The sequence below is a fragment of the Helianthus annuus genome, chromosome 9, assembly GCF_002127325.2.
Source record: "Helianthus annuus cultivar XRQ/B chromosome 9, HanXRQr2.0-SUNRISE, whole genome shotgun sequence".
NCBI classification, from domain to species: domain Eukaryota; kingdom Viridiplantae; phylum Streptophyta; class Magnoliopsida; order Asterales; family Asteraceae; genus Helianthus; species Helianthus annuus.
Genome location: NC_035441.2, coordinates 16,885,412 through 16,912,383, shown reverse-complemented (window position 1 = coordinate 16,912,383; position 26,972 = coordinate 16,885,412). Strand labels below are relative to the sequence as shown.

General features: G+C 39.0%; 1 protein-coding gene across 1 annotated transcript; it reads left to right on the top strand.

The window, feature by feature from the left end:
• The first annotated feature begins 921 nt into the window (after positions 1-921).
• LOC110877246 (receptor like protein kinase S.2-like) lies at positions 922-10,678 on the top strand. The gene is made up of 3 exons (XM_022125401.2): positions 922-1,514; positions 8,300-8,838; positions 9,627-10,678. Exons 1-3 carry the CDS (start codon positions 1,015-1,017, stop codon positions 10,676-10,678), a joined length of 2,091 nt encoding a protein of 696 aa, XP_021981093.1. The 5' UTR covers positions 922-1,014.
• Positions 10,679-26,972: the final 16,294 nt, after the last annotated feature.

Here is a 26,972-nt window from a genome sequence, read left to right as displayed (position 1 = left end):
TGTCGTTGACGTTTGGACACTTGTCAGTTCCATAAAAAAACACCCATCATTTAATGTTAATTTTAACTGTGTTAGAAAAATAGATGAATTTAACAACTTTTGTGAAACATAATTGGTTCAACTGAGAAAAAAAAAGCTTTTTTAGATGAACCTGAGTGGGGGCGGATAGCTTTTCAATGCATGATAGCCAAATTCAAGGCGTGGAACAAACAAATCTTCCACCGCCTCCACAAATGTTAACGCGTGATAGCAATGTTCCGTGATAATGTTAACGCGTTATGGGGTGTGAGTGATAAATGGATGTGAGGGGGTGTAAGGGGACTAGGGGTGGAATCACTAGTGATAGAATTTATCACTCACAAGCACCAATCAAGTTTCGCCATGTCATTGACCATTTTTCCATCACTCACAACCATTTTTAGTGGGGGTGGTCATCACTCACCACCACACCCAACAATTTCCCCCCAACCAACAAATACCCTCACAAAAATAAACCATCACGCCGTTAATTTTTCCACGCGTTAAACAATTCCACAAGTCATCACTCGTTATACAAAGTGTGGCGGTGGGAAATGCTTATCCCATAACGCGTTATAGAAAAGTTTAACGTGGTGCCCCGAGTCCTCTAAGGGTTTATTGTTGTGTGTTGTGAGTGATGACCATTACCACTAAAAAATAATGTGAGTGATGAAAAATAATTAATGACATAGCGAAACTTGATTGAATGTTTGTAAGTGATAGAATTTTTGCAAGTGATACCACCCCCACTACCCTAAAAAAATACCAAACCGCAAGGATGATTTCAATTCAATTTAATTCTATATAAAACTCCAACCTCATCTTGAACATAAATCTTGATTCACGTGGAACAAAAGTCAACTTTCTTTTCACACCTATCCATAACGGTGGTCCCGCCACTGAAAGAACTTTCATTTTGTGATCGGCAACTCTCTTGTAATTTCAAAATCACCCATTAATCGTTTTCAAATTTGCTTCACTAATTTATCAATAATTATGTTTGTTGCTACCGGCAATGAATATGAACCCTCCTCCGTGCAATGGTCACAGCTTTGCCGTCACTTCGAGTTTCACGAAATTCTTACAACAACAAAAAACTTTGACGAATCATTAGTAGTTGGGCGTGGAGGTTTTGGGAAAGTTTACAAAGGTAACATTAAAAATGGATCGACTGTTGTCGCTGCCGCCATTAAACGATTGGATAGCATGTCGAATCAAGGGGCATCCGAGTTCTGGGCTGAAGTAGAAATGCTTTCGAAGTTGCGTCACTGTCATCTTGTGTCTTTGATTGGTTACTGTAATCACGAAACGGAGATGATTCTGGTCTATGAGTATATGCCACGTGGAACACTTGCAGATCATCTCCATAAACTTGGTACACCTCTTTCTTGGTGTCAGCGACTCAGGATTTGCATAGGTGCCGCTCGTGGGTTAGACTACCTCCATACAGGTACGGGTATAGAGTTTGGTATCATACATCGAGACGTAAAGAGCTTGTTGGTTCAGTTCTGTTTGTTCATGAAGGAAAACAATATAATCATACCTGTCACCGCAGATAGTGCAGAGGAGAATCCTGTGAGAGAGTTCGACATGCCTGTCATCTTGATTCGGTTCCTCCTTAGGGTGCTGACTGATGATGGTGACTTAGAAACCGAAAAGGGTATCGGTTAGGAGAGGAGGTTTCGTGATGATGTTATGGCTTATGGGGTGTGAATTGTGAAACTGAGTAACCCTTAAACCTCCACATAACTCTCCTTATATAAGCACCCAGGAGGAAACCTAATTAGTTACTAAGGGTAATATGGTCCATCAACAATTACCAACTAATTAAATAATAGGTTATTATATATTTTGATCTCTATCATGTAAATGATTATAATGGCTATTGATTAAATATTATCACATAATATATTTAATCTTACATTCTCCCACTTAGCCGAGTAATCATTTACTATGAGTATTAGCTAAGCCTGATCAGGAGTTAACACTCATTTTAGCCTTAAACAAGTACTATAGCAGAGAAATACAGCCGTTGAATCATTATGCGACTCAGGACCCCCATTAATCATACTATAGCCTTAATTTAAAACCTAGTCGTTATGATCAAAATACGCGTAAGCCCTTTGTTTGATTTGTAACTTTTTATTTGTCTATATGCCATTATACCGGTTGAACATATTCTAACAGACATACAAAATCAAACTTGAGGAAATTTCATTAAACATAAAACATAAGCTAGTACAATATGCTCAAATAAGGTCTTTACATAATCCCATATTCCGAACATGTTCTTCATAAACCTTAGGAGGGAGACCTTTAGTCATCGGATCCGCAAGCATATCCTTAGTACTAATATACTCGATACAAAGATTATTTTCCTCAACACGTTCACGTACAAATAGATATTTAGTATCGAGATATAAACCAGCTCCAGTCGAACTGTTACTGTTCGAGAAACTAACGGCAGCTGAATTATCACAGTAAAGCTTCAATGGTCTAGAAATGGAATTAACGATTTTGAGTCCAGTGACCAGGTTTCTAATCAACATTCCATGACAGGTTGCGTTATAGACAGCAATGTACTCTGCCATCATTGTGGAAGTTGTGGTCAACTGTTGTTTATGACTCTTCCAAGAGATAGGGCCGCCTGCTAACATAAAGATATAGCCCGAAGTGGATTTCTTGTCATCTTTGCATTTGGCAAAGTCAGAATCAGAATAGCCCACCACTTCTAAATGATCACTTCTTCTATAAGTCAGCTTATAGTCTTTCGTCCCTTGCAGATATCGAAGTACCTTCTTAGCTGCTTTCCAGTGATCTAGGCCAGGATTAGTCTGATAACGGCCTAGCATTCCAGCAATATAAGCGATATCTGGACGAGTACAGACTTGAGCATACATCAAGCTCCCGACTACTGATGCATAAGGTATCTGGCTCATTTGCTCCTTCTCAACCTCTGTTGTCGGACACTGAAACGAACCGAAAACATCTCCCTTAACTACTGGAGCGATGGAGGGTTTGCACTGTTGCATGTTATATCGTGTAAGGACACGATCTATGTAGGCCCTTTGGGACAATCCTAAGATCCCTTTGTTTCTATCTCGGTGAATTTCGATGCCAATGACGTAAGATGCATCTCCGAGATCCTTCATGTCGAAATTATGCGAGAGTAAACGCTTCGACTCATGCAACATGTCTAAACTATTACTTGCCAATAGAATGTCGTCAACGTAAAGGACAAGTATAGTAAAGTTGCTCCCACTCATCTTGAGGTAGGTGCATTGATCCACTTGATTCTTCATAAAACCTTGCTTCTTCATGACTTCATCAAACTTGAGGTACCACTGACGTGATGCTTGTTTTAACCCGTAAATGGATTTCTTCAGCTTACAGACTAGATGCTCCTGACCTTCAGGCTCAAAGCCTTCAGGCTGCTTCATGTAAACATCTTCGTCCAAATCTCCGTTAAGGAAAGCAGTTTTAACGTCCATCTGATGCAGCTCTAAATCGAAATGAGCTACTAGGGCCATGACGATCCTTAATGAATCTTTACGAGAGACAGGTGAAAACGTCTCTTGATAATCAATTCCCTCTTTCTGAGTGTAGCCCTTTGCAACCAATCTCGCTTTGTAGCGTTCAACGTTACCATTCGGATCCAGTTTTGTTTTGAACACCCATTTGCATCCTACGGGTTTGACTCCGTTGGGTAATTCTACCAAATCCCAAACGTCATTTTTCTTCATGGAATCAAGCTCATCAATCATTGCTTTATTCCATTCAGAAGACTGATCACTGCTAATGGCTTCATTGTAAGAGATAGGATCATTGAGCTTTCCGGGATCCATTTCAGTCAGGTAGGTAACATAATCATCCCAATTAGGAGGCCTTCTTTGCCTGGATGACCTCCTGAGTAGATTATCGGGTTCAGCGTTGTCTTGGTTTTGAGCGTTTGATGTGCCTTCGTCATGAGGTATAATGGGTTCTGATTGTAGAGGTGAATTTGGAGTTGGTGCAGTAGCTTCAGGAACAATAGTTGCATTGGGTACAAGAGGAGTAATCGGAGTAATGGTAAGCGACGAGTCTCTCCCCCCCGCGTCTTGTACTTCTTGCAATTCTTCGTAAGGGTTGGTACTGCTCCCACTGACCTTGAAATTCTCCAGGAACGCGGCACGCTTGGTTTCAACAATACGGGTGACATGGGAAGGACAATAGAAACGATAACCCTTAGAGTTCTCAGGATACCCGATAAAGAAACAGGTAACTGTCTTAGGGTCAAGTTTCCTTAGGAAAGGATTGTAAAGTTTTGCTTCAGCAATGCAGCCCCATACTTTCATATATTTAAGACTCGGTTTCCTTCCTGTCCAAAGTTCATAAGGAGTTTTAGGGACAGACTTAGAAGGAACTCTATTGAGTATATGAACAGCTGCTTTTAACGCTTCAGTCCAGAGGAATAATGGTAAGTTAGTGTTGGCTAACATACTACGCACCATGTTCATAAGGGTACGGTTTCTTCTTTCAGCGACACCGTTCTGCTGAGGTGTACCAGGCATGGTGTATTGGTTTACAATCCCCTGGCCCTTACAAAACTCATAAAATGGACCAGGAGCTTGACCCACATCAGTATGTCTTCCATAATACTCACCGCCTCTATCTGATCTCACAACTTTAATCTGACGATCTAATTGCTTTTCAACTTCAGCCTTATAATCTTTAAAAGTTGTTAGAGATTCAGATTTCTCCTTAATAAGATACAAGTACATGTAACGAGAATAATCATCAATAAAAGTGATAAATGAAGTATGTCCTGTTATGCCAGCGATTTGGTAGGGACCACTAATGTCAGTGTGAATGAGTTCTAATAAATTAGAACTCCTAGTGGCACCTTTCTTATTCGCTAATGTCATTTTACCTTTAAGACATTTGACACATGTTCCAAAGTCAGAGAAATCGAGAGGAGGTAAGACTTCATCCTTTACGAGACGATTTAATCGCTCTTTTGAAATGTGGCCTAAACGCTGATGCCACAACATGGATGAAGTCTCTAAGTCTCGTTTCTCTTCCATCTTTGTGAGTGATTCATTAATGTTATATGACAACAAAGATTTGGAAAAGCCATCATCTAGTTCTAATCTATAGAGACCTCCATCCAGAACACCAGTACCATAAAGAACAGAATCATAATGGATAGAGAGTTGGCGATGACCATGGGAAACAATAAAACCGTCCATGTCTAACTTTGGTCCTGATACAAGGTTCCGAGTTACCTCAGGAACATATAAGGTATCATAAAGTTTAATACATAAACCAGTTTTCATAACTAATTGTAATGTTCCAATGGCCTTCACTTCTAATTCTCGATCATCCCCAACCTTAAGCGTTCTTTGGTTTCTTTCCAGCTTCCGGATTGAAAGGAATCCCTGAGTAGAATTGGTAACATGAACCATAGAACCAGAATCAAACCACCAAGAATTAGCAGGAACACTTAAATTATAGGACTCAAGTATCATAAAATAATCGTTACCTTTCTTAGCCAGCCACTCCTTAAAATCAGGGCATTCCTTCTGCATATGTCCTGTCTTTTTACAGAACTTGCAGCGGATACTGCCTAAGGAGTTCTTAGAGCTGGAAGGTGCACTTGCATTAGTGTTAGGATTAGACTTATGGACTTTAGAAGCATCCTTCCTCTGATAATTGTGCTTCCTTTTCTTAGGATTGGAGGTAGTGAAATTGGCAACATCAGTATGGCGATCCATCCTCATACGCTCCTCCTCCTGTACGCACATGGCGACCAGCTCACTCATCGTCCACTTTTCCTTCTGAGTGTTGTAGTTGATCTTGAATGCTTCAAAAGAAGAAGGAAGCGAAGTAATGATGAAATGAACAAGGAAACCATCACTGATTTCCATTTCCAGCCCCTTCAGCTTATTGGCCATGTCGTTCATCATCATGATGTGCTCGCGAATGCCGCTCCTCCCATCATACTTAGTTGTCACCAGCTTAAGAACAAGAGTACTAGCGTGCGCCTTAGACGTCCCTTTGAACTGAGCCTCCACATGTTCCAAGTAGGTTTTAGCATCTTCAGAATCAGGAATAGCTCCCCTGATTGCATTGCTTATGGATTGCTTCATAAACATGAGAGACATGCGGTTACACCTAGTCCACTTTTCATGAGTTAACTGCTCAGCAGCAGTGCTTTGAGTGGTAAGGTCCGCTGGCTTTTTCTCTCTTAGAGCATAATCGAAATCAAGCAATCCGAGAGTAAGCATGAGAGCATCCTTCCATGCAGCAAAGTTATCACCAGTTAAAGGTGGAATCCCGCAGTTGGGTGCTGATAGTGGAAATAAGATGAGCAAGTTATGATACTAAGGAAGAAAACTAATGTGATCTATGGGCACGTTAAACTAAGGCAGGCAAAATAATGACCATTTTACATAATGAAGCTGTGATAATGTCTATTACTAACATCAAAAATAATAGACTTAACTAAAAAATTCTACTTAAACGAAAACAAAACAGCTTTGGCCAGAAGTGTAATCATTTAAGCATATGTGCAAAGTGGTTGTAACAAATCAGCTTTGGCCAGAAATTGAAACAATCACTTTAGTTATGCACTTGCTAAGTATGCCATCTATGAAAGAATTAAATCAGCTTTGGCCAGATATTAAAACATTCATGCTTATGATGCACACTTAGCATAGCTTTCGTAATACTTGAATGATAAGTAGATGTATCAAGTCAGCTTTGGCCAGAAATGATATATCAAAAGCTCATTCAAGTTAAGCTATTTCTGGTTTTGTAAAACATTACATTATCTGATTCTGATTAATTAACTAAGTAAATTTCAAAACCATTTATTTAATAGCAAACCACCCGTTAGCGCGGATCGAACTAATGAGATTGCGAGTCGCAACCACGATTTCGAGATTGCGAGTCGCAACCACGATTTCGACTAATGACGTTATGGTTGCGAGTCGCAACTACGGTTTCGGCTAGTCACGTTATGGTTGCGAGTCGCAACTACGGTTTCGACTAGTCACGTTATGGTTGCGAGTCGCAACTACGGTTTCGACTAATCACGTTATGGTTGCGAGTCGCAACCTCATGGTTGCGAGTGATGACATTCTGGTTGCGAGTAGCAACCTCATGATTGCGACTAATGACGTTATGGTTGCGAGTAGCAACCTCATGGTTGCGAGTCATGACGTTATGGTTGCGAGTAGCAACCTCATGGTTGCGAGTCATGACGTTATGGTTGCGAGTAGCAACCTCATGGTCTCGAGTAGCAACCTCGTGGTTGCGAGTAGCAACCTCATGGTTGCGAGTAGCAACCTCGTTAACAGCTGTAATTGTGATATCATAACCGAAAATTCGAAATCTAAGGGATTAAAAGATATCCTTTCCTGTTTAAGCTGATCTAATTTTGTTAACAGATTTCGAAATTTAAATCTCTTTATCTTTTAACAGTTTTCTAAAAAATTTTAGAGGACAAAATTAGATCAAAATCAGGAAAAACACTTAATAATCCAAATCATATTCCAAAACATAACAGAATATTCGAATTTTCACATAAACATGATGAACCCTAATCATAAAAAATAAAATTCTGGAACCCGAAACCTGAGTTTTAATAATTTTACCAAACAGATTTCGGCTAAAAATATAATCCAGTTAATTCGGTGAACAAACAATTAATCCTTTCATCGAAAATCATGATTTCGAGTCGATTCTTATGACTCGAAACCGGCTGTCAAGTTCATACGGTTTCAAAAAATTCCGTTTTCCAAGTTTCAATCCCAGAATTATGGATACGAAAACAGAACTGACTAATCAACATATGCTCTGATACCACATGTTGGTTCAGTTCTGTTTGTTCATGAAGGAAAACAATATAATCATACCTGTCACCGCAGATAGTGCAGAGGAGAATCCTGTGAGAGAGTTCGACATGCCTGTCATCTTGATTCGGTTCCTCCTTAGGGTGCTGACTGATGATGGTGACTTAGAAACCGAAAAGGGTATCGGTTAGGAGAGGAGGTTTCGTGATGATGTTATGGCTTATGGGGTGTGAATTGTGAAACTGAGTAACCCTTAAACCTCCACATAACTCTCCTTATATAAGCACCCAGGAGGAAACCTAATTAGTTACTAAGGGTAATATGGTCCATCAACAATTACCAACTAATTAAATAATAGGTTATTATATATTTTGATCTCTATCATGTAAATGATTATAATGGCTATTGATTAAATATTATCACATAATATATTTAATCTTACAGAGCTCAAATATTTTGTTAGACGAAAACTGGGCTGTTAAAGTTTCGGATTTCGGGTTGTCTATAGTAAGCCCAAAGAATCAGGCATCGACTTATGTCAACACGCTTGTTAAAGGCACTTTTGGTTATATCGATCCAAATTATTTTGCAACCGGAAAGTTGACAAGGAAGTCTGATGTGTATGCTTTTGGCGTGGTATTATTGGAAGTGTTATGTCGGAAGAGGGCGGTTGATAATAGTCTTGATTGCGGAATAGCAACATGGGCTCAAGACTCTATCAAAGCAGGTCGCTTGAAGGGTATAGTGGATTCTGATATAAGGCGTGAAATATCCACAAAATGTTTGAAGCAATTTGCTAAAATAGCGGAAAGATGTTTGGATAATTATCCAAAGAATCGTCCTACGATGGCTGAGGTTGTCCTTAGTCTAGAATATGTGCTGACCTTACAAGAGAACACCTATAATTTGTCGCAAACTGCCAGTAAGACAATATTTGGCAGGATGGTTGATAAGTTTTCGTTCAGCGATAGTGGACAGAACTCAGGTATTCCAGTCTCCTCATTATGTGTGTGCTGGTTCTGTTCTTTCATGGAGTTACAGGTTTGGTATAAAACTTACCGAAGCGCAATAACTTTTAGAGTTATAGATTTGGGAATCAAACCAATATCAATCAACGGTTTCAAAATTTTTAGCCATACTCATTGTTCGGGGTAAATTGATATGAATTTTCCATAGAAGTATCAATTAGTTTATTCGATAGGAAAATACTATGAATAGGTTATGAGGTTATATGGTGAAATAAGGCACGGGACTGGTTATACGGTTTGGCCTGCCTAACCCAATTAATAAAAGGGTCATGTGCGGGTTAGGTTGAAGATAAATGGGTTCACACACCAATTTATTATCTAAGTTCAAGTTGCCAAACTTGATTGATTATAATTGAAGAATACAGCGAAATATATAAAGGACAAATACAACCTACCTATTTTACCTAGGGTTGTTCTTCGGGTTTTCAAAGTTTAAAAACCAACCTGATAACCGAACCATTCTAGGTTTGGGTTATTCAGTGTTCGGGTTTGGGTTCTAGCGTGTTTGTAGATACAACTTAATTACTGAATTAGCAAATTATATGTTACTTGGCACAAAGTTTTTTTTTTTTTTTTTTTTTTTTTTTTTTTTTTTTTTTTTTTTTTAACTTGTATTAGAACATAGGACAGTTTGTCCGTTTTTTCTTCTATGGAGATCTCCTTTTACTTATGGGTGTAACTTGCTAGTTTTTATAAATATTTATGTTCAAGAAAAGTGGTGATAATGTGTTCATACCTCATACAGGTATGGATATTGGATCATTCATGCCCAAGAAGCCTTATATGAACTTAGGATCCCTCACGCCCAAGAGGTGGAAGCAACTTACGCCTAGAGAAAAATTCTTCCAGAAAAATGGCGCTCTATTATTGGAAGATAAACTAAAAAGCGGTGTTGGTTCCATAAAACTTTTTCAAGCAGAAGAGCTAGAAAAAGCGACTATGAATTTTGCAGAAAGTATGATTATCGAAAGAGGTGGTGGTACTGGCATTGTGTACAAGGGAATACTATCAGATAACCGTGTGGTAGCAATCAAGAGGTCCAGAACATTGGACGAAGAACAAGTGGAGCCATTTATGAATGAAATTGTAATTCTTGGACAAATTAATCACAGGAACGTGGTGCAACTTTTAGGATGTTGTTTGGAAACCGAGGTCCCGTTGCTTGTTTGTGAATTTGTTTCTAGTTACAATCTTTACCATCACATTCATCATAATACAAGCAGCACCGGAAGATTTCCATTGGATAGCCGTTTAAGAATAGCACATGAATCGGCCGGTGCACTTGCTTATCTTCACTCAGATGCAACGACGACGATCATACATAGAGACGTGAAGTCAGCTAACATTTTATTGGATGAAAATTACACCGCAAAAGTTGCAGATTTTGGTGCATCAAAGTCACTACCGTTGGGTCATGACCAAGTGTTTACAGTAGTTTATGGGACGTTAGGTTACATGGATCCTGAATATATGATTACTGGTCAACTAACCGATAAAAGTGATGTGTATAGCTTTGGAGTGGTTCTTGCAGAACTCCTGACAGGATTAAAGCCAATTGATGAAGAAGATAAAAATCTTGCAACGGTTTTCGTGCAGGCAAAGAGGGAAGATCGGTTGCGTGAGATTGTTGATCGTCAAGTTTTAGAGGAGGTGACTGATGAGCAGCTAGACGCAGCATGTAACCTTGTTTGTAGATGCCTTGACAGAGAAAGTCGGAATAGGCCTAGCATGAAAGAAGTTACCGTAGAGCTTGAAAGATTAAGAAGGCTTAAATTGTATAACCTCTATCTTGTTTAATTTCAAGTTTAAAGTTTAAAGGTCTATGAATGTTATGATCATGCTTACAACGGGCCATAAGAAGACGATATAGATTGGATTCCGCCATCACAGCATCTCTATTCCTGCAAATTTGGAGGTTTTTTTTCAACTTCCCACAACCGCTCCACTTGTGTGAAGGCAACAAAGGTTGATGGTGCGTGGCGTCGGAAGTTAGTGAGCTTCGCTTGGTATGAAATTTAGGGAGATGGTGACGGAGGGGGAAGGTAACAAGTAAAGGTGCTTCAAATATATCGGTTTACTTGAAGACTATTATCACTGTAAAGTTTAGTGATTTAGGGGTTTAAATGTGAAGTTTGTCCGAAAAACATTTCATTGGCAGCAAAATTTGCCCATATGTGGGTATAAAATGAAAACACAACACTGCAAAGAACATTCCAAGAGTGATGAAAGCGTGAAAACTAAGTTGAAAGGTCATTTGGACCATCTGGTCTGTCGTCTACAGGTAAATATTGATGTAAATCTCCCAATTTTTGTCGATTTTGTAAATTGCATGCGAATTATTATAAGGAGTTTTTTTTGTTTTGTTTTTTGTTTGTTTTGTTTTGTTTTTTTTTTTTTTTTTTTTTATAAAATCGAAGTATCTGTATGTATATACGATCAAGCTGGGTATCAACATACCACTCACTTAATTACCTTATTATCTCTAGATAATTCTTGTATTTATTTCTTTCATTATAGTCTTTACCTCTCCTATATATATTGTATTCTTCCAAAGAGGTGAGGCAATGAATTGATCATTTATATGGTATCAAGCCTAAAGACCCTCCCATAACTCTCCTCTCCCTTCATCTGTCTTTTTAGTTCTTTCCTCCATCCATGGTTTCCCCCTCCGCCAACAATGATTCTCTTCCCCACTCCCTTTCCCACCTCATCACTGTTAAGCTATGTTCCTCAAATTATCTTGCATGTTCCTCAAATTATCTTGCATGGGTCTACCAAATGGAACCAATTCTGAAATATCACGGCCTTATGTCCCATATTGACGGCACCGAACCACCTGCCGCTACTACTTCCAGCAACGACAAAACTGTCGATAACCCTCTTTATGCTTCCTGCCTCATGGCTGATCAGCGAACCATCATCATTCTGAATGCCTCTTTATCCTAAGAGGCAGTCACCATGGTTCTCGGACTATCGACTGCTCGCCAAATTTGGCTTGCTTTAGAGGCGACATATGGCAACTCTTCCATTGAGTGGGTCCATAGTTTGCGAGACCAACTTCGTCTTCTTCAGAAAGGTTCCAAATCCGTTGCTGATTTTGGCCGAGCCTTCAAAAATCTATGTGACCAACTATCCGCCGTTGGACATCCGGTTGACTCGGCGGATCAACTACATTGGTTTCTTTGTGGTCTTGGACCATCTTTTGAGATATTTTCCACCACTATTCGCTCCACTAGACCTGCCCCATGCTTCACCGACTTACTTGCACGCGCAGAAAGTCATGAACTATTTTCTCGTGCTATTCATGGCACAACCACCCCACCTGTTGCTTTTACGGCTCAAACTCCCAGACCATTCTCTTCATCTCGTGGTGGCCGTGGTGGCCATGGTTCACGTGGTTCCTACTCGGGTGGCCGTGGTGGTCGTGGTCGCGGGCGTCGACAACCGCACTGTCAACTATGTAGAAATGATGGTCATTATACTAGCTCTTGCCCTAGTCTTGCCCCCTTTGCATCCAATGCCATACCTACTTATGCAAGTTTGGCTAATGCTTTTCTTGCCCAATGTAATGTTAACACTCTTGATTGGACCTCTGACTCCGGGGCCACAGATCATATGACTCCCTCCACCCAAAATGTGAACAACCCAACTGCCACCACAGGTAACAAATTTGCTATGTTTGGTAATGGTCATACCCTCCCCATCACACATACAGGTCACGCGACAATCTTTAAAAATATTAAATTAAATGATGTATTGGTTGTTCCTAATATCACAAAGAACTTATTGTCTATCAATAAACTCACTAAGGATAATCATATTGATGTTCTCTTATCTTTTCCTGATTTTTATATTCAAGATCGCCTCACCAAACAGGTCCTAGCCCAAGGTCAATGTGAGAATGGGCTCTATGTGCTTCGCTCGGATCATCACGCTTTTGTTGCTTCTTCACGACCCAAAGCCTCCTTTGAAGTTTGGCACTCCTGTTTGGGACATGCCCATTTTGATACTATAATAAATTTGCAAAAACATGGTTATTTGTCTGTTACGGCTCTTTTGCCTAAACCCATTTTGTGTGAACCTTGCCAACTCTCTAAAAATCACCGTTTGCCTTTTGAGTTGAATGATAAACGAGCTTCACACTCCCTTGATCTTGTCCATTGTGATTTATGGGGACCGTATCCGGTTTTATCCGTTGACAATTATAAGTATTATGTTGCTTTTGTTGATGATCACTCACGTTTTTGTTGGCTATATCCGTTAAAATTCAAATCGGATTTCTACAATGTTTTAAAGGTATTTATGAAGTTTTTAGAAACACAATTTTCTACAAAGATTAAAACATTCCAAAGTGATGGCGGCACCGAATTTGTGAATCACAAGGTGCGGGCTTTATTTGAACAAAATGGAACGTTTCATCGTTTGTCATGCCCGTTGTGACAACTGTCGAAAATACAGGTACTCGTACAATTAATTAATATTGATTAATGCTTAATGACTTTGCTCAAATTACAATTAACTGGATTTTGATTACTGCCATACACAAACATGTGCATCATAAATCAGGAATATGCTGACGAAGTTCAGTACATAGACAGAAAGTGTTTTGAGACCCATATGGGCCAGAGACTAAGTACTACACTAGTATAGGGTGTAGGGAAGTAAGGACCACAAAACTGCTTTTCTAGGTGATAGTTTAAGAGACGGAAAGTGCCTAAAACTCACCCAAAGTGCTGAATTCAGCAAAAATCAACATTTAAACACATTAATATTATGCAAGAACATGATAAAATGGTCTTGAATGCTTTCCTAAGTATCGGGAATTAAAAGTGTCACAAAAGCGTACATAAAGAACACTAAACTGTATAGTTTAGCACTTTAACGAATCAGTATCCAACCGAACAACCGGACAGTACCCGAAACACCAACTTTACACTAGAAGCATTGTTTTAATGTTTCCAAGCTAGTGATGATCCCCGAACCTCATAACACCTCCTAAAAATATCTAATAACTGAAACACGTAATGAACACTTGGATTTAAACTAGATTGCAACTAAAAGTTTAAACCTACACCTAGAACCCCCCCCCACACACACACACCTATGGGACGGCCATGCTTGGCCCATCCCTTGTTGATTTTATTTCATTTATTTAATGGATCTTGTTCACCTTTTTACTACACATTATACAAGAGTTAATTGGTTAGAATGGGTTATAAGTAAACCTTGAAGATCATAACATCTCATAATCCACACAACAATTCAACACTCATTCTTCTTCTTCCCTGAGAGCTCTCGGCCGAAACCAACCCACCATACATCCACCATCATTCAATCTTCTTCAACCATTCCAAGATCATACAAGGGTGTTAGAGTCCATACAAGGAAGCTTGGTGGCTTTGTCTCTTGAAGGACCTTCTCTACTTGCTTTTATCCACTCACTTTCTTCACTTGAATCATCCCTAGCCTTGAGCTAGTGGTAAGATCCTTAAACACTCTATTTTACATCCATTTATAGTGGTTAAAGAAGTATCATAATCAAAACTTCAAGAACACTAAAGAACATAAGCATGTAACTTGAACATAAGCTTAATTTATGAAGTAATCTTGATGAAACTAAGTTGTTTGTCGTATGAATGCTTGTTGATCATTGATTGTTGGTAAAGATGATGTTGATCATCATAACATCTTGCTAGATCATGATTAGAAACATAGTTTAGCAAGATGAGAAAGTAAGAAGGTTGTAGGATGAAAGATCATCCACACTTGAATCATGAACCTGAAAAGGATACTTTGGTTTCTTGAAAAAATAATAATCAAAGTGAGTTAATAATCATAGAGATCTAAAATTTATCAATGGTTTTTCAAAAGAACCAAGCTTAAACTATGAGTTTTAGTGGATCTTGGTTCTTACATAAACAAACACTATTTTTAATGGTTAAACAAGTATAGAAACACTTGTGTAACAAGAAGATTACATAAAGAAGCATTTTTAGAAAATGTGTTTTGAAGTTGTAAACGTCCAACTTCTTTAAAAATGAAGTTTTTAAAGAAGTAAACACATTTTGAAAGGTAACAAACTCACTAAACACACTACCAAGTTACTACAAATTTTCAAAAACTTTCTAGTAGATTAAGCATGATTTTGGCAAGATTGGTAAGTGAATGTTGTTTGTTGATGATTGTAAATTGATTGTGATGATTTTACAAAAGAAAATGATATGCTTGAAAGCATGAAAACTTCCATTTTTAGGGGAAGCTATGGCAAAATTTTCTAAAAATATAAACACTTAGAAAAAATATTTTCAAACAAATATTTACAAGTATATTTTAACCATGAGTTTTCCATATAAACTTTGCCATAATTTTTTGTTACAAAAATACAAATATTGGGAGTTGGTTTTTATAAATAAAAGTGACTAAAAATATATTTAGAATATATATATATATATATACACACACACACGCACATTAAAGACACACATGTGTGATTATTTATATACTTTGTGTAATAGTTATGTTATTTCAGGACTTAAAATAATATAACGCATTAAAATACCAAGAACTACAATCCAAAATATTACCAAGATCACAAGGAATAAGTATATGAGTTACACACTAAGTATTAGCGGAACCGAACAAGAAATGTAACTTACAAAATATTCCGGAAAATATGTTCACAAATATATTTTGGTAAATAATATTTTGGATACAAAGGAATGAAAATATGATTTTCACAATTACTTCAAGAGTATATCATATTTTTGACAAGAGAAGAATATAGCATTTTTTACAAGTATAAATATATATATTTTCCTTGGAAATATTAGAAGATATATTATTTCGGGAAAAACAAATATTTTCTTGAGTAAACTTGAAATACATTATTTTGGAAGAAAATAAGTTTAAAAATATTTTCTAAGTTAGACTTGAAATTATATTATTTTGGAACTACAAATATTTTTGCCAAAAGAAAAATTATTTATAATTTTTCTAAGAAATACTCCTTAAATATATATTTTGGAAATATATATGTTGGTGGACTTTTATTAGAAATAATATTCAGGAAAGTTTAAGAACTACATCAAGAATACGTATTCTCGTACGTATAAACACACACCGGAATACAACCCCAAAATATGGCAAAAATACGCATGTATAAGATACCCCCATCCTTAGAAAGGAAATACAAGTATTAATACTTGAGAAGTATTAAGTTAAAATATATTGTTTAACAATTGTTCCAAAAACTTATAAATATAGTTTAAGTTAAAATATTAATTATTTTGACAATAATTATATAACTTGGAATATATCATAAGCGTAAAAGAAACGTAACTCAGAAACGTTAACACTAAGTCAAGGCACGACCCGTTCATCTAATAGACATTAGTACATTGTAGGTAGTCATGTTCACCGGAGAAGTACGAGTTACGATTGTTGAAGACGCAAGACTGTGAGTTTCGTGTTCCCCCTTTTCTTTAACTGTTTTCATTTTTATAACTTCGGGGGTGAAATACAAGTTACAACTGTTTACAAACGTTATTATTTGGTATGGTTAGCTAAGGAACGGTACATTTAGATCATGTGAGTGATGGGCATAACGCTTAAGGCCATCCATCCTACTTATAGGACCGAGGGACATGAGTGATAGATCTATTTGGGTGTAGTGAGCCCTGCCCATGTTGGACCAGGGTTTGGCCCATGGGTAGACTATGTCTTACAGCCGGAAGCCCGGTGTAAAATTTGCTAGGTTTGAGCTACCCGCATCACGTCACACATATCAATGGCCTTGCAACCCATTGGTGATCTGTTTTTCCTTGTTGCTTTCATACCGGGATTTATGAACTTACATACATACTTACAGTGATTTCAAAGGTTTATACATACACACAAACAAACAAACACACGAACTCTCTCAACTTTTGTTGATGTTTTCAAAATACATGTATTTCAAGGAATTAGTAAGTGGATCTAGCGGGCGTTGGAAGTTTTATGCTGCGTTGTGAATAAAGATCTCATCCATGGTTTTAAGGTTTGGGTTGGGTGTCTTATTCCTGGACGAGACACGTCTTTCAAACCTTGGTTTTATTTAATATCTTTTGATGAGTCTTTAGTGAACTCCAAAACAATTCGTATGGTTGTAATTTGAATTTGAAGTCAACGTTTTGAAACAATGTTGTTATGTTTTAAACTTATTTAATGGATGACAAACTTATGGTTTTATCATATAGTTGTTGTTATGATTGAATGCAATGGTATTAAGAAAGTCACACCATAATCAGGCTTCCGCAAAAGGCAGGGTGTGACAGCTTGGTATCAAAGATTCGATTGCAGCGAACTAGGATTCCTTCTCGAGTCTAGACTACAATCCTAAGGGCTCTCATGAAAATGTTTTCACAACATACTTTCATTGCATACAACGCCCAGATCCAGGAAGACAAACATTTTTACAAACAAAAGACACGAAACACATTTCAAGGTTATGTTTATGATTCAGTCTGAGAGACTGGGAGGTTCAGTCTGAGAGACTGGGAGGTTCAGTCTGAGAGACTGGGTGGTTCAGTCTGAGAGACTGGGAGGTTCAGTCTGAGAGACTGGGTAGTTCAGTTTGAGAGTCTGGGAGGTTTAGTCTAAGAGACTAGGAAGTTTAGTTTGAGAGGCTGGGTGGAATAGTCTGGGAAGACTAGGATGGATACGTGCATACATTGTTATTGATTACATGCTTATTGATGATTGTTGATATATGTGCATATGTTGTGATTGTTTTGTAACAGACACTATGTCTTCGTCTGAGAGTGGATTATCTGATACTGTCGACCCTATGGCTATCTTTTTGTAAGATGAGATTGTCCCAGAGCCTGAGATTTTTACCTCCGACACTGAGAGTGACCTGGAGATGATGTCGAATGATGACGATGATTTCCAGCCTTTTGCATTACCCGATTTTGGCGACGATATACCGCATGCTGATGGTTTACCCGACGAGGATCCCTTTCTTGTTCCTATTCCTGACCAGGACCATCTCATCCTCGGACATCCCGATGGTGAGCATGTCGTGGTTCTGATCCTCGCCCCTTTGCCTCTTGCTGCTTTTCCTCTTGAGGATTTGCCTTTGATGACTTGTCTGATGATAATGTCGATCTTTTCATTGATAGTCCCCCCTATGCTGCCCAGGGTGATGGAGTTCCAGCTGAGGATGTCATTGTTGTTCCATTCGTTGAGATTCCTATTATTAAGGTTTCATCTGATCATTCTTTTCCAGATTCTTTTGAGTCTATGTCATCTACCGCCTTGCATGCAGTGGGACTGCGACGTTACGCCCCTGATACTGATGACGACACAACCATATCGGCTACATCGGTTCCCCCACATGATGTTGAGCCTGGACATGAGATTGACTTTGTTCTCGATGATCAGCCTGTTGATGCACCCGCAGATCCTGAGCAAATGCCAGCTCCTGAGCCTCTGCCTGATCATGATCCTGTACCATTTAGCATACCTGTTGTTGCACCACTAATACCATACCCGATTCCTGCACCCGCTGACCCTGCTGCTTTTGCCAATCGGATAGATCCCCGATACGCCTTCACTAGCAATGGGTGGATAGAGGATGATGATGATATGCCCCCTTTTGTTGAGCCTGTTACTCCTCCACACCTGCCTGCACCTGTTGAGGTTGCCCCTTTTCACCCGATTGTGTCCGATGTTCACCGCACTGACCTGCCTATCACATTCTTGCAGGACATCCCTCCACCCCGTACAAGGGAAGGCCCCTCTAGCTAGCAACCTGGCAATGTTCCACACGTGTCAGCAGCTTTTCCTCACATGCCTCAGTATACACCTACTACTCATTTTACTTCTTCACTGCCAGGCGAGCCACTCATATGGTTTCCGCCGAACACCATGCCAGTTTCTAATCCCTACCATCCTTCACACTACATTGGTTACACGAGGGATGAGTTACTCCTGTCGTTACAGCTTTAGCAGGAGATCCTATGTCGTAGAGTTATGGAGTCAGAGAGGATTCGACGTCCTCCACCTTGTTCATGTCAGTCACCTTTTGCGACTCCACCTGCTCCTCTTTTGCCTTATCCAGATTTTGATGATCGATTTCTCACCATGGAGTAGCAGATCAGTTATCTGTTGCGGCGCATTTATGATCTTGAGGAGGAGCTAGCGCATGTGCGCAGCTTGCTTTTTGTTCCTCCACCTCCTCCACCGCCATCAGCATAGCCGGTTTTTGGTTTTATGCAGGTAGCCTGCTTTTGATGAGAGTATCGCTATTGAGCCTAGCTTGCAAAGCCTTTTGGAGACCGCTTTTTGAGTATAAACCTTTTGTAGACTGATAGACATTTTGGACAAGGGTAGTGTGACCCTATAGTCCTTTTTGATGTGATACGATACATTTGTAGAACATGTAACTGTATTTGTGGTCGATGATTTATGAAAGCTCAATCGCAATGTTCTCATTATATGCATTGTTGAATTATACATTGGTAACATGAATGTGATGTTATATGCTTGCTTGCGTTGATAAATGCTATTACATACACGTACTACATACTTAACATACTAATTAAGACCTGACCTATACAATCTTCTCTATAGAAGATGCCTCCTCGGAGAAACAATCAGTTGTCCACAACAGAGGCTGAACTACAAGAACGGATTTCACAATTAATAGCACAGCACGAGGCCTTGTGCTCTGAACACAGCGGAGACACCTCAGGAAATAACCCACCTCATGGTAATGTTTAAGTCAATAAAGACACATTACGTTACATTTGGATATTCCATGTGTGTTCGCTAATGCTTTCTGTGAATGGTGTTGCTTGTACAGGCTGCACCTACAAGCAGTTCCTTGACTGCAAGCCTCTGAATTTCGATGGCACCGGGGGTGCTGTAGCTTTCGTTAGATGGGTTGAGAAAACTGATTCTGTGCTAAGAATGAGCAAGTGTGTGCCGGAGCACCATGTCACCTACATTTATGGATTGTTCTTAGATAGAGCTCTATCATGGTGGAACCTCCAAGTTCAGACCTTGGTAGAAGAGGCTGCATATGCTACGACTTGGGATGAGATGAAGGAACTCATGCGCAAGAAGTACTATTCGAGGGCTGAGATTCAAAAGTTGGAAACCGAGTTCTGGAATTTAAAGATGGATGGTCCAAAGATTGCTGAGTACGTGCAGAGATTTCATGACTTATCTCGCGTTGTTCCTTACATGGTTGAACCGGAATTCAAGTGAATCGAGCGTTTAATTTGGGGATTAGCACCCCAAATCTTGAGCATGTTAAAGACATCAAAGCCTCCAACGATCACTGAGGCCATTGATCTGAGTGTAGCATTGACTGAAGAAGCGATTAGATTGAACAAGTTCTCAATCTCTGATGGAAAGAAAAGGAGACTCATGTCGAGTCATCTGGAGAGAACAAGCGGAAGTACTCGAACTTCAAGAAGGGTACCCAAGGAAACAACAGTGGTAACTAGAAAAAGGATGCAAACCCACTGGTCGAGTCTAAAACTGGTGTTGCGAGTTCTGAGAACAAAGGGAAAGGATACATGGGCACTTTGACTAATTGTGATGTATGCCTGTTACATCATGCCGGCCCAGGTAGGTATAGGAAGTGTGAAAATTGTGGAAGGAATGGTCATTCAAAGGAGACGTGTTGGGCTGGTAATGGTCGTGGAAATGGTGGCCAGAGAGGTAATGGTAGTGGCAGTGGAAAAAGTGGTGGAAACGGTAATGGGTATGGAAACCGCAATCAAGGAGGAAATGGCGGTAATGGTAATCGTGGTGGTACTGGAAACCAAGCTGGAAGTGGAAACCGCAACCAAAACAACAACCAAGGTGGTACTGGAAACAAGCAAGGATGCTTTAGTTTCGGAGATATTGGGCATTTCAAGAGAGATTGCCCAAAGAACAACCAAGCTCAAGGGAGAGTTTTTAACATTGGAGATAGGGAAGCTCACCAAGATCCGAACGAGTCACGGGTACGTTCCCTATCAACCAACACTTTGCATCTGTATTGTTTAATACTGGTGCCGACTATAGCTTTGTATCTCTAGAATTTAAGAATATACTTGGGCTAGTAGCTATTAAGCTAGATATTCCGTACTCGATAGAGCTAGCTAATGGAAAGCTAGTAGAAGCAAACGAAGTAATTAGAGGTTGTGTAACAGATCTTGGAGAACATGAGTTTACGCTTGACCTTCTGCCAGTCGAGTTGGGAAGCTTTGACGTGGTAGTGGGAATGGATTGGTTGTCAAGCAATGATGTGCGTGAAGTGTGCTATATTTTTTATGTATATTTTAAGCCCTTTTACACTTTTTAGCCAAGTTTTAAATTTATAAAACACGATATTTACTAACACTAAACACACATATGGGAAAGTGCACCCATCGTGAGCATAGTATAGTGTTGGTAAGATATCGAGGTCGTCCAAGGACACAAGAGCTTTTAATACCGGTTTATCCTCAACGTCTAATCAAATCAAAAGTTAGAAAAAAGGTTTTTAAACTAGAAAAATAAAACTAACTAAAATGCTGAAAAATAAAATAAAAGTGAAAACAGATAGACAAGATGAATCACTTGGATCCGACTCGTGTGTAGTGTAACCTTTGATTATTTCCGCACTTTTGCACTTTTTAAGAGATTATCTTAGTTATTGTAGTAGGCCCCTCTTTTGAAGGTGACGTTACCCTCAACCTAGTAGTTTGAGTCAGTAAGGATACAATCCTAAAGGGTCGGATTATTGAAAGATAATTAAATAAGTTATTAATGCATAATGCGGTAGGCCCCTCTTTTGAAGGTGACGTTACCCTCGGCTAAGTAATCTGAGTCAGCAGGGATACAGTCCTAAGTAGCCGGGTTAAAGTTTTAATAGTAGCTTACATATGAGGGGATCAAAGAGTTTGGACCCCCGCCATCCAATACCGGTGGGTATTGAAGGAGGTCCTACTAAATTTGACCCAGGTCCTTGCAGGATCTATACATTGAACAAGGCAAGACTCTTACCAAACCATTCCCTTAACCCCCGACCAGGTAGCCAACATATCTCCATATAGACCGTGGAGATATGAATGGTGAAAATCTTTTATTTTATATAGACAGTAAAATAATGCCAAGACACCACGGACAAACGATAAGGAAGGATCACCTTCAACATAAGAAACTAGTTATTAAAGTCATTAATACATAACCAAATAAAAAGTGCGAAAAGATTAAAAATAAAAAGTATTACACTAGACACTTGTCTTCACCAAGTGATGTAAGAGACTTAGGCAAACATGGCCTTTGATTGTCAAGAACTCTTACGATCAATCTTGAATCCCAAGACGACTCACACACTATATGATGGATGATGGATGATGGTGGTGGATGATGGTGTTGTGATGGTGGTGGTGGGTGGGTGAAGTGTGAGAGAGGTGGTGTGCCAAGGGATGGTTTGAAAATGAGCCAAGCACCCCTATTTATAGCCTGAACAGCAGCTCGGGCATGGCCCCGTGTCCATTGGGCACGGCCCCGTGTCCATCCTCCTTCTCTTTCTTCATTAATTGCAGTTTGTATGCATTAGTTGACCACGCCCCCATGTCCGCTGGGCACGACCCCGTGTGCAGAAGCGTATCTATACTATCAAGATTTCCCTAGATTCTGCGAATCTTAGAGTTGACCACGGCCCCGTGTCCACTGGGCACGCCCCCGTGGTGGGTTATAGAAGCTTCTATATCTTTGTCTTTTATGCAGACCCTTGGGCACGCCCCCGTGCTCACTGAGCATGGGGCGTGTTCAGCCTTCTGTTCTCTTTGTTTTGCTTGGGAAGATGCTATCGGGGGGTCGGGCATGTCACGTTTATTCCTTTTCTTGTATTTATGTTAGATTTAGCTGCCTTTTGCTTCTTTTGTTCATTTGAGCTCATTTAATCCTGAAAATACAAAAGGAAGACAAAAACACATTTTTTCCAACATTAGTCCTAAAAAAGGGTTAGTTTTATGCCACAATTGATGTAATTTATATGTTGCATTTTGTGCACATCAAGCGACCGAGCTGAGAAAGTATGCCACGAGAAGATCATTCACATTCCGATGGCGAATGAAGAGACGATTGTATTGCATGGAGAGAAGCATGATACTCCTCTAAGGATTATCAGTTGTTTGAAGACCCGAAGATGTTTGTAGAAAGGATGTGTTGCCTTCTTGGCGCACGTCGTGGACAAGGAAGCCGCTGAGCCAAAGCTGGAAGATATCCCAATTGTGAGGGAATATCCTGAAGACTTTCCCGAAGACTTCCCAGGATTGCCGCCGCAACAACAAGTCGAATTCCATATTGACTTGGTTCCGGGTGCCGTGCCTGTGGCCAAGGCACCTTATCGACTTTCGCCTTCCGAGATGCAAGAATTGTCGACACAACTTCAAGAGCTTTTGGAAAGGGATTTATCAGACCAAGCTTCTCGCCTTGGGGAGCTCCAGTACTGTTTCTCAAGAAGAAGGACGGTCGTTTCCGCATGTGTATCGACTACCGAGAGCTAAACAAGCTAACTATTAAGAATCGGTATCCTTTGCCGAGAATTGATGGTCTCTTCGATCAACTTCAAGGTTCAAGTTACTACTCCAAGATCGATCTTCGATCAGGTTATCACCAGCTGCGAATTCAAGAGGAGAGTATTCCAAAAACTGCCTTCAGAACTCGTTAAGGACACTATGAGTTTCTAGTAATGCTGTTTGGTTTGACAAACGCGCCAGCGGTATTGATGGAATTGATGAATAGAGTTTGCAAGCCATATCTCGAGAAATTCATGATTGTATTTATCGACGATATTTTGATTTATTCAAGGATGAAGGAAGAGCATGAGCAACACCTTAGAGCCATCTTAGAGCTGCTCAAGAAAGAGAAATTATACGCAAAGTTCTCAAAGTGCGAGTTCTAGTTGCGTGAGGTTCAGTTCCTTGGTCATATAGTAAACGAAGATGGAATTCATGTGGATCCCACCATGATCGAGGTGATCAAGAATTGGGAAACTATGAAGACGCCGACAGAGATCCGCCAGTTCCTAGGTTTAGCTGGTTATTATCGCAGATTCATTGAGGATTTCTCGAAAATCGCTCAACCATTGACCTCCCTTACTCAGAAGGATAAGAAGTACGAATGAGGAGATAAACAAGAAGAAGTTTTTCAGCTGCTTAAGAACAAGCTTTGCGATGCCCCTATTTTATCCCTACCCGAAGGCACCGACGATTTCTTGGTGTACTGTGACGCCTCACGTCAGGGATTAGGTTGTGTGCGGATGCAGCGACAGAAGGTTATCGCTTATGCTTCGCGCCAGTTAAAGGTTCATGAGAAGAACTACACCACACATGATTTGGAATTAGGCGCAGTGGTGTTTGCACTGAAGATTTGACGATATTATCTGTATGGTACGTGCTGTACGATCTTTACATATCACAAGAGTTTACAACACATATTCGACCAGAAAGAGCTTAACATGAAACATCGACGATGGGTGGAGCTGTTAAACGATTATGATTGTGAAATCAAATATCACCCAGGCAAGGCGAATGTAGTAGCAGACGCCTTGAGTCGAAAGGAAAGGATTAAGACCCTGGGGGTTAAGGCTTTGGAGATGATTATACAGACAGATCTCTCTTGCGCATCCATGCTGCACAGAGAGAAGCTCTTAAGAAGGAGAATCTTGTGGACGAATATCTCCATGGGTTGGAGAAACAGTTGGTACCCAACGAGGAAAGAACATTGTGTTTCATGGGAAGAATTTGGGTTCCCTCTTTGGTGGTCTTAGAGACGTGATTTTTGATGAAGCACATAAATCAAGGTACTCGATCCACCCAGGATCGGATAAGATGTACCAGGATTTGAAAGATTTCTACTGGTGGACGAGACTAAAAGGTGATGTTGCAACTTATGTTGGAAAGTGCTTAACTTGTGCCAAGGTAAAGGCCGAATATCAGAAGCCTTCATGTCTTCTGCAGCAACCTGAGATATGGAAATGTGAGCAGATATCAATGGATTTTATAACAACGTTAATTGGTTAGAATGGGTTATAAGTAAAACTTGAAGATCATAACATCTCATAATCCACACAACACTTCAACACTCATTCTTCTTCTTCCTTGGGAGCTCTCGGCCGAAACCAACCCACCATACATCCACCATCATTCAATCTTCTTCAACCATTCCAAGACCATACAAGCGTGTTAGAGTCCATAAAAGGACGCTTGGTGGATTTGGATCTTGAAGGACCTTCTCTACTTGCTTTTATCCTCTCACTTTCTTCACTTGAATCATCCCTAGCCTTGAGCTAGTGGTAAGATCCTTAAACACTCTATTTTTAGTGGTTAAAGAGGTATCATAATCAAAACTTCAATAACACTAAAGAACATAAGCATGTAACTTGAACATAAGCTTGATTTATGAATTAATCTTGATGAAACTAAGTTGTTTATGGTATGAATGCTTGTTGATCATTGATTATTTGTAAAGATGATGCTGATCATCATAACATCTTGCTAGATCATGCTTAGAAACATAGTTTAGCAAGATGAGAAAGTAAGAAGGTTGTAGGATGAAAGATCATCCACACTTAAAATATGAGTTTTAATATATCTTGGTTCTTACATAAACAAACACTATTTTTAATAGTTAAACAAGTGTAGAAACACTTGTGTAACAAGAAGATTACATAAGGAAGCATTTTTAGAAAATGTGTTTTGAAGTTGTAAACATCCAACTTCTTTAAAAATGAAGTTTTCAAAGAAGTAAACACATTTTGAAGGGTAACTAAACTCACTAAACACACTACCAAGTTACTACACCTTTTCATATACTTTCAAGTTCATGAAATAGTAGATTAAGCATGATTTTGGCAAGATTGGTAAGTGAATGTTGTTTGTTGATGATTGTAAATTGATTGTGATGATTTTACAAAAGAAAATGATATGCTTGAAAGCATGGAAACCTCCATTTTTAGGAGAAACTATGGCAAAATTTTCTAAAAATAAAAACACTTAGAAAAAATATTTTCAAACACATATTTACAAGTATATTTTAACCATGAGTTTTCCATATAAACTTTTCTATAATTTTTTGTTACAAAAATACAAATATTGGAGGTTGGTTTTTATAAATAAAAGTGACTAAAAATATATTTAGAATATATATATATATATATACATATATATACATTAAAGACACATATGTGTGATTATTTGTATACTTTGTGTAATAGTTATGTTATTTTAGGACTTAAAATAATATAACGCATTAAAATACCAAGAACTACAATCCAAAATATTACCAAGATCACAAGGAATAAGTATATAAGTTACACACTAAATATTAGCGGAACCGAACAAGAAATGTAACTTATAAAATATTCCGGAAAATATGTTCACAGATATATTTTGGTAAATAATCTTTTGGATACAAAGGAATCAAAAATTTGATTTTCACAATTACTTCAAGAGTATATCATATTTTTGACAAGAGAAGGATATAGCATTTTTGACATGTCACACCCCGATATTTCCATGTATTACTGGTGGGCCCGGTGGGGAGTATCGTGACGTAGTTGATATCATCATAGTCAAACAACACAATATTTAAATGCACAGCGGAAGCAAAAGATAAATAGATTCATTTCAACCAAATATATTGTAATATCAAGTATCACAAGTAGTTGAAACAGATCCACATGCGGATCGGAATAATGAGGAACTTGTTCAACAGACATAATGCATCCAAGCTTGCGAGACTCTAAATGATGCTAAGGAGAGGCCAGCCTATTACGAGTAGTACCTGCACTTAACCTTTTTTGGGAAAAAACTTCAGTTTACACTGGTAAATACAATTTAACTGACTCATTTTGAAAATGTTAAAATTGATTTGAATGCACATGGCACAAAAAGATTTTTTATAACTTGGGATAATTATTTGAATATATAAACTTGTAAAAGAATTACATGTCTGTTATGCATTCAGTTGCCTGGTTCATGCCGGGTTAAAGATTAATAGACACACCATATAGTATAGTCCCGTAGTGGGAAACCAACGGTTATACCTTGATAATTATAAATGC

Excerpts from the sequence above, each read along its gene's own strand:
- LOC110877246 (XM_022125401.2), top strand. The coding sequence starts at position 1,015 with ATGTTTGTTGCTACCGGCAATGAATATGAACCCTCCTCCGTGCAATGG. Across the intron at positions 1,515-8,299 it reads CATCGAGACGTAAAGAGCTT|CTCAAATATTTTGTTAGACG; the intron begins GTTGGTTCAGTT and ends AATCTTACAGAG. Across the intron at positions 8,839-9,626 it reads CGATAGTGGACAGAACTCAG|GTATGGATATTGGATCATTC; the intron begins GTATTCCAGTCT and ends TACCTCATACAG.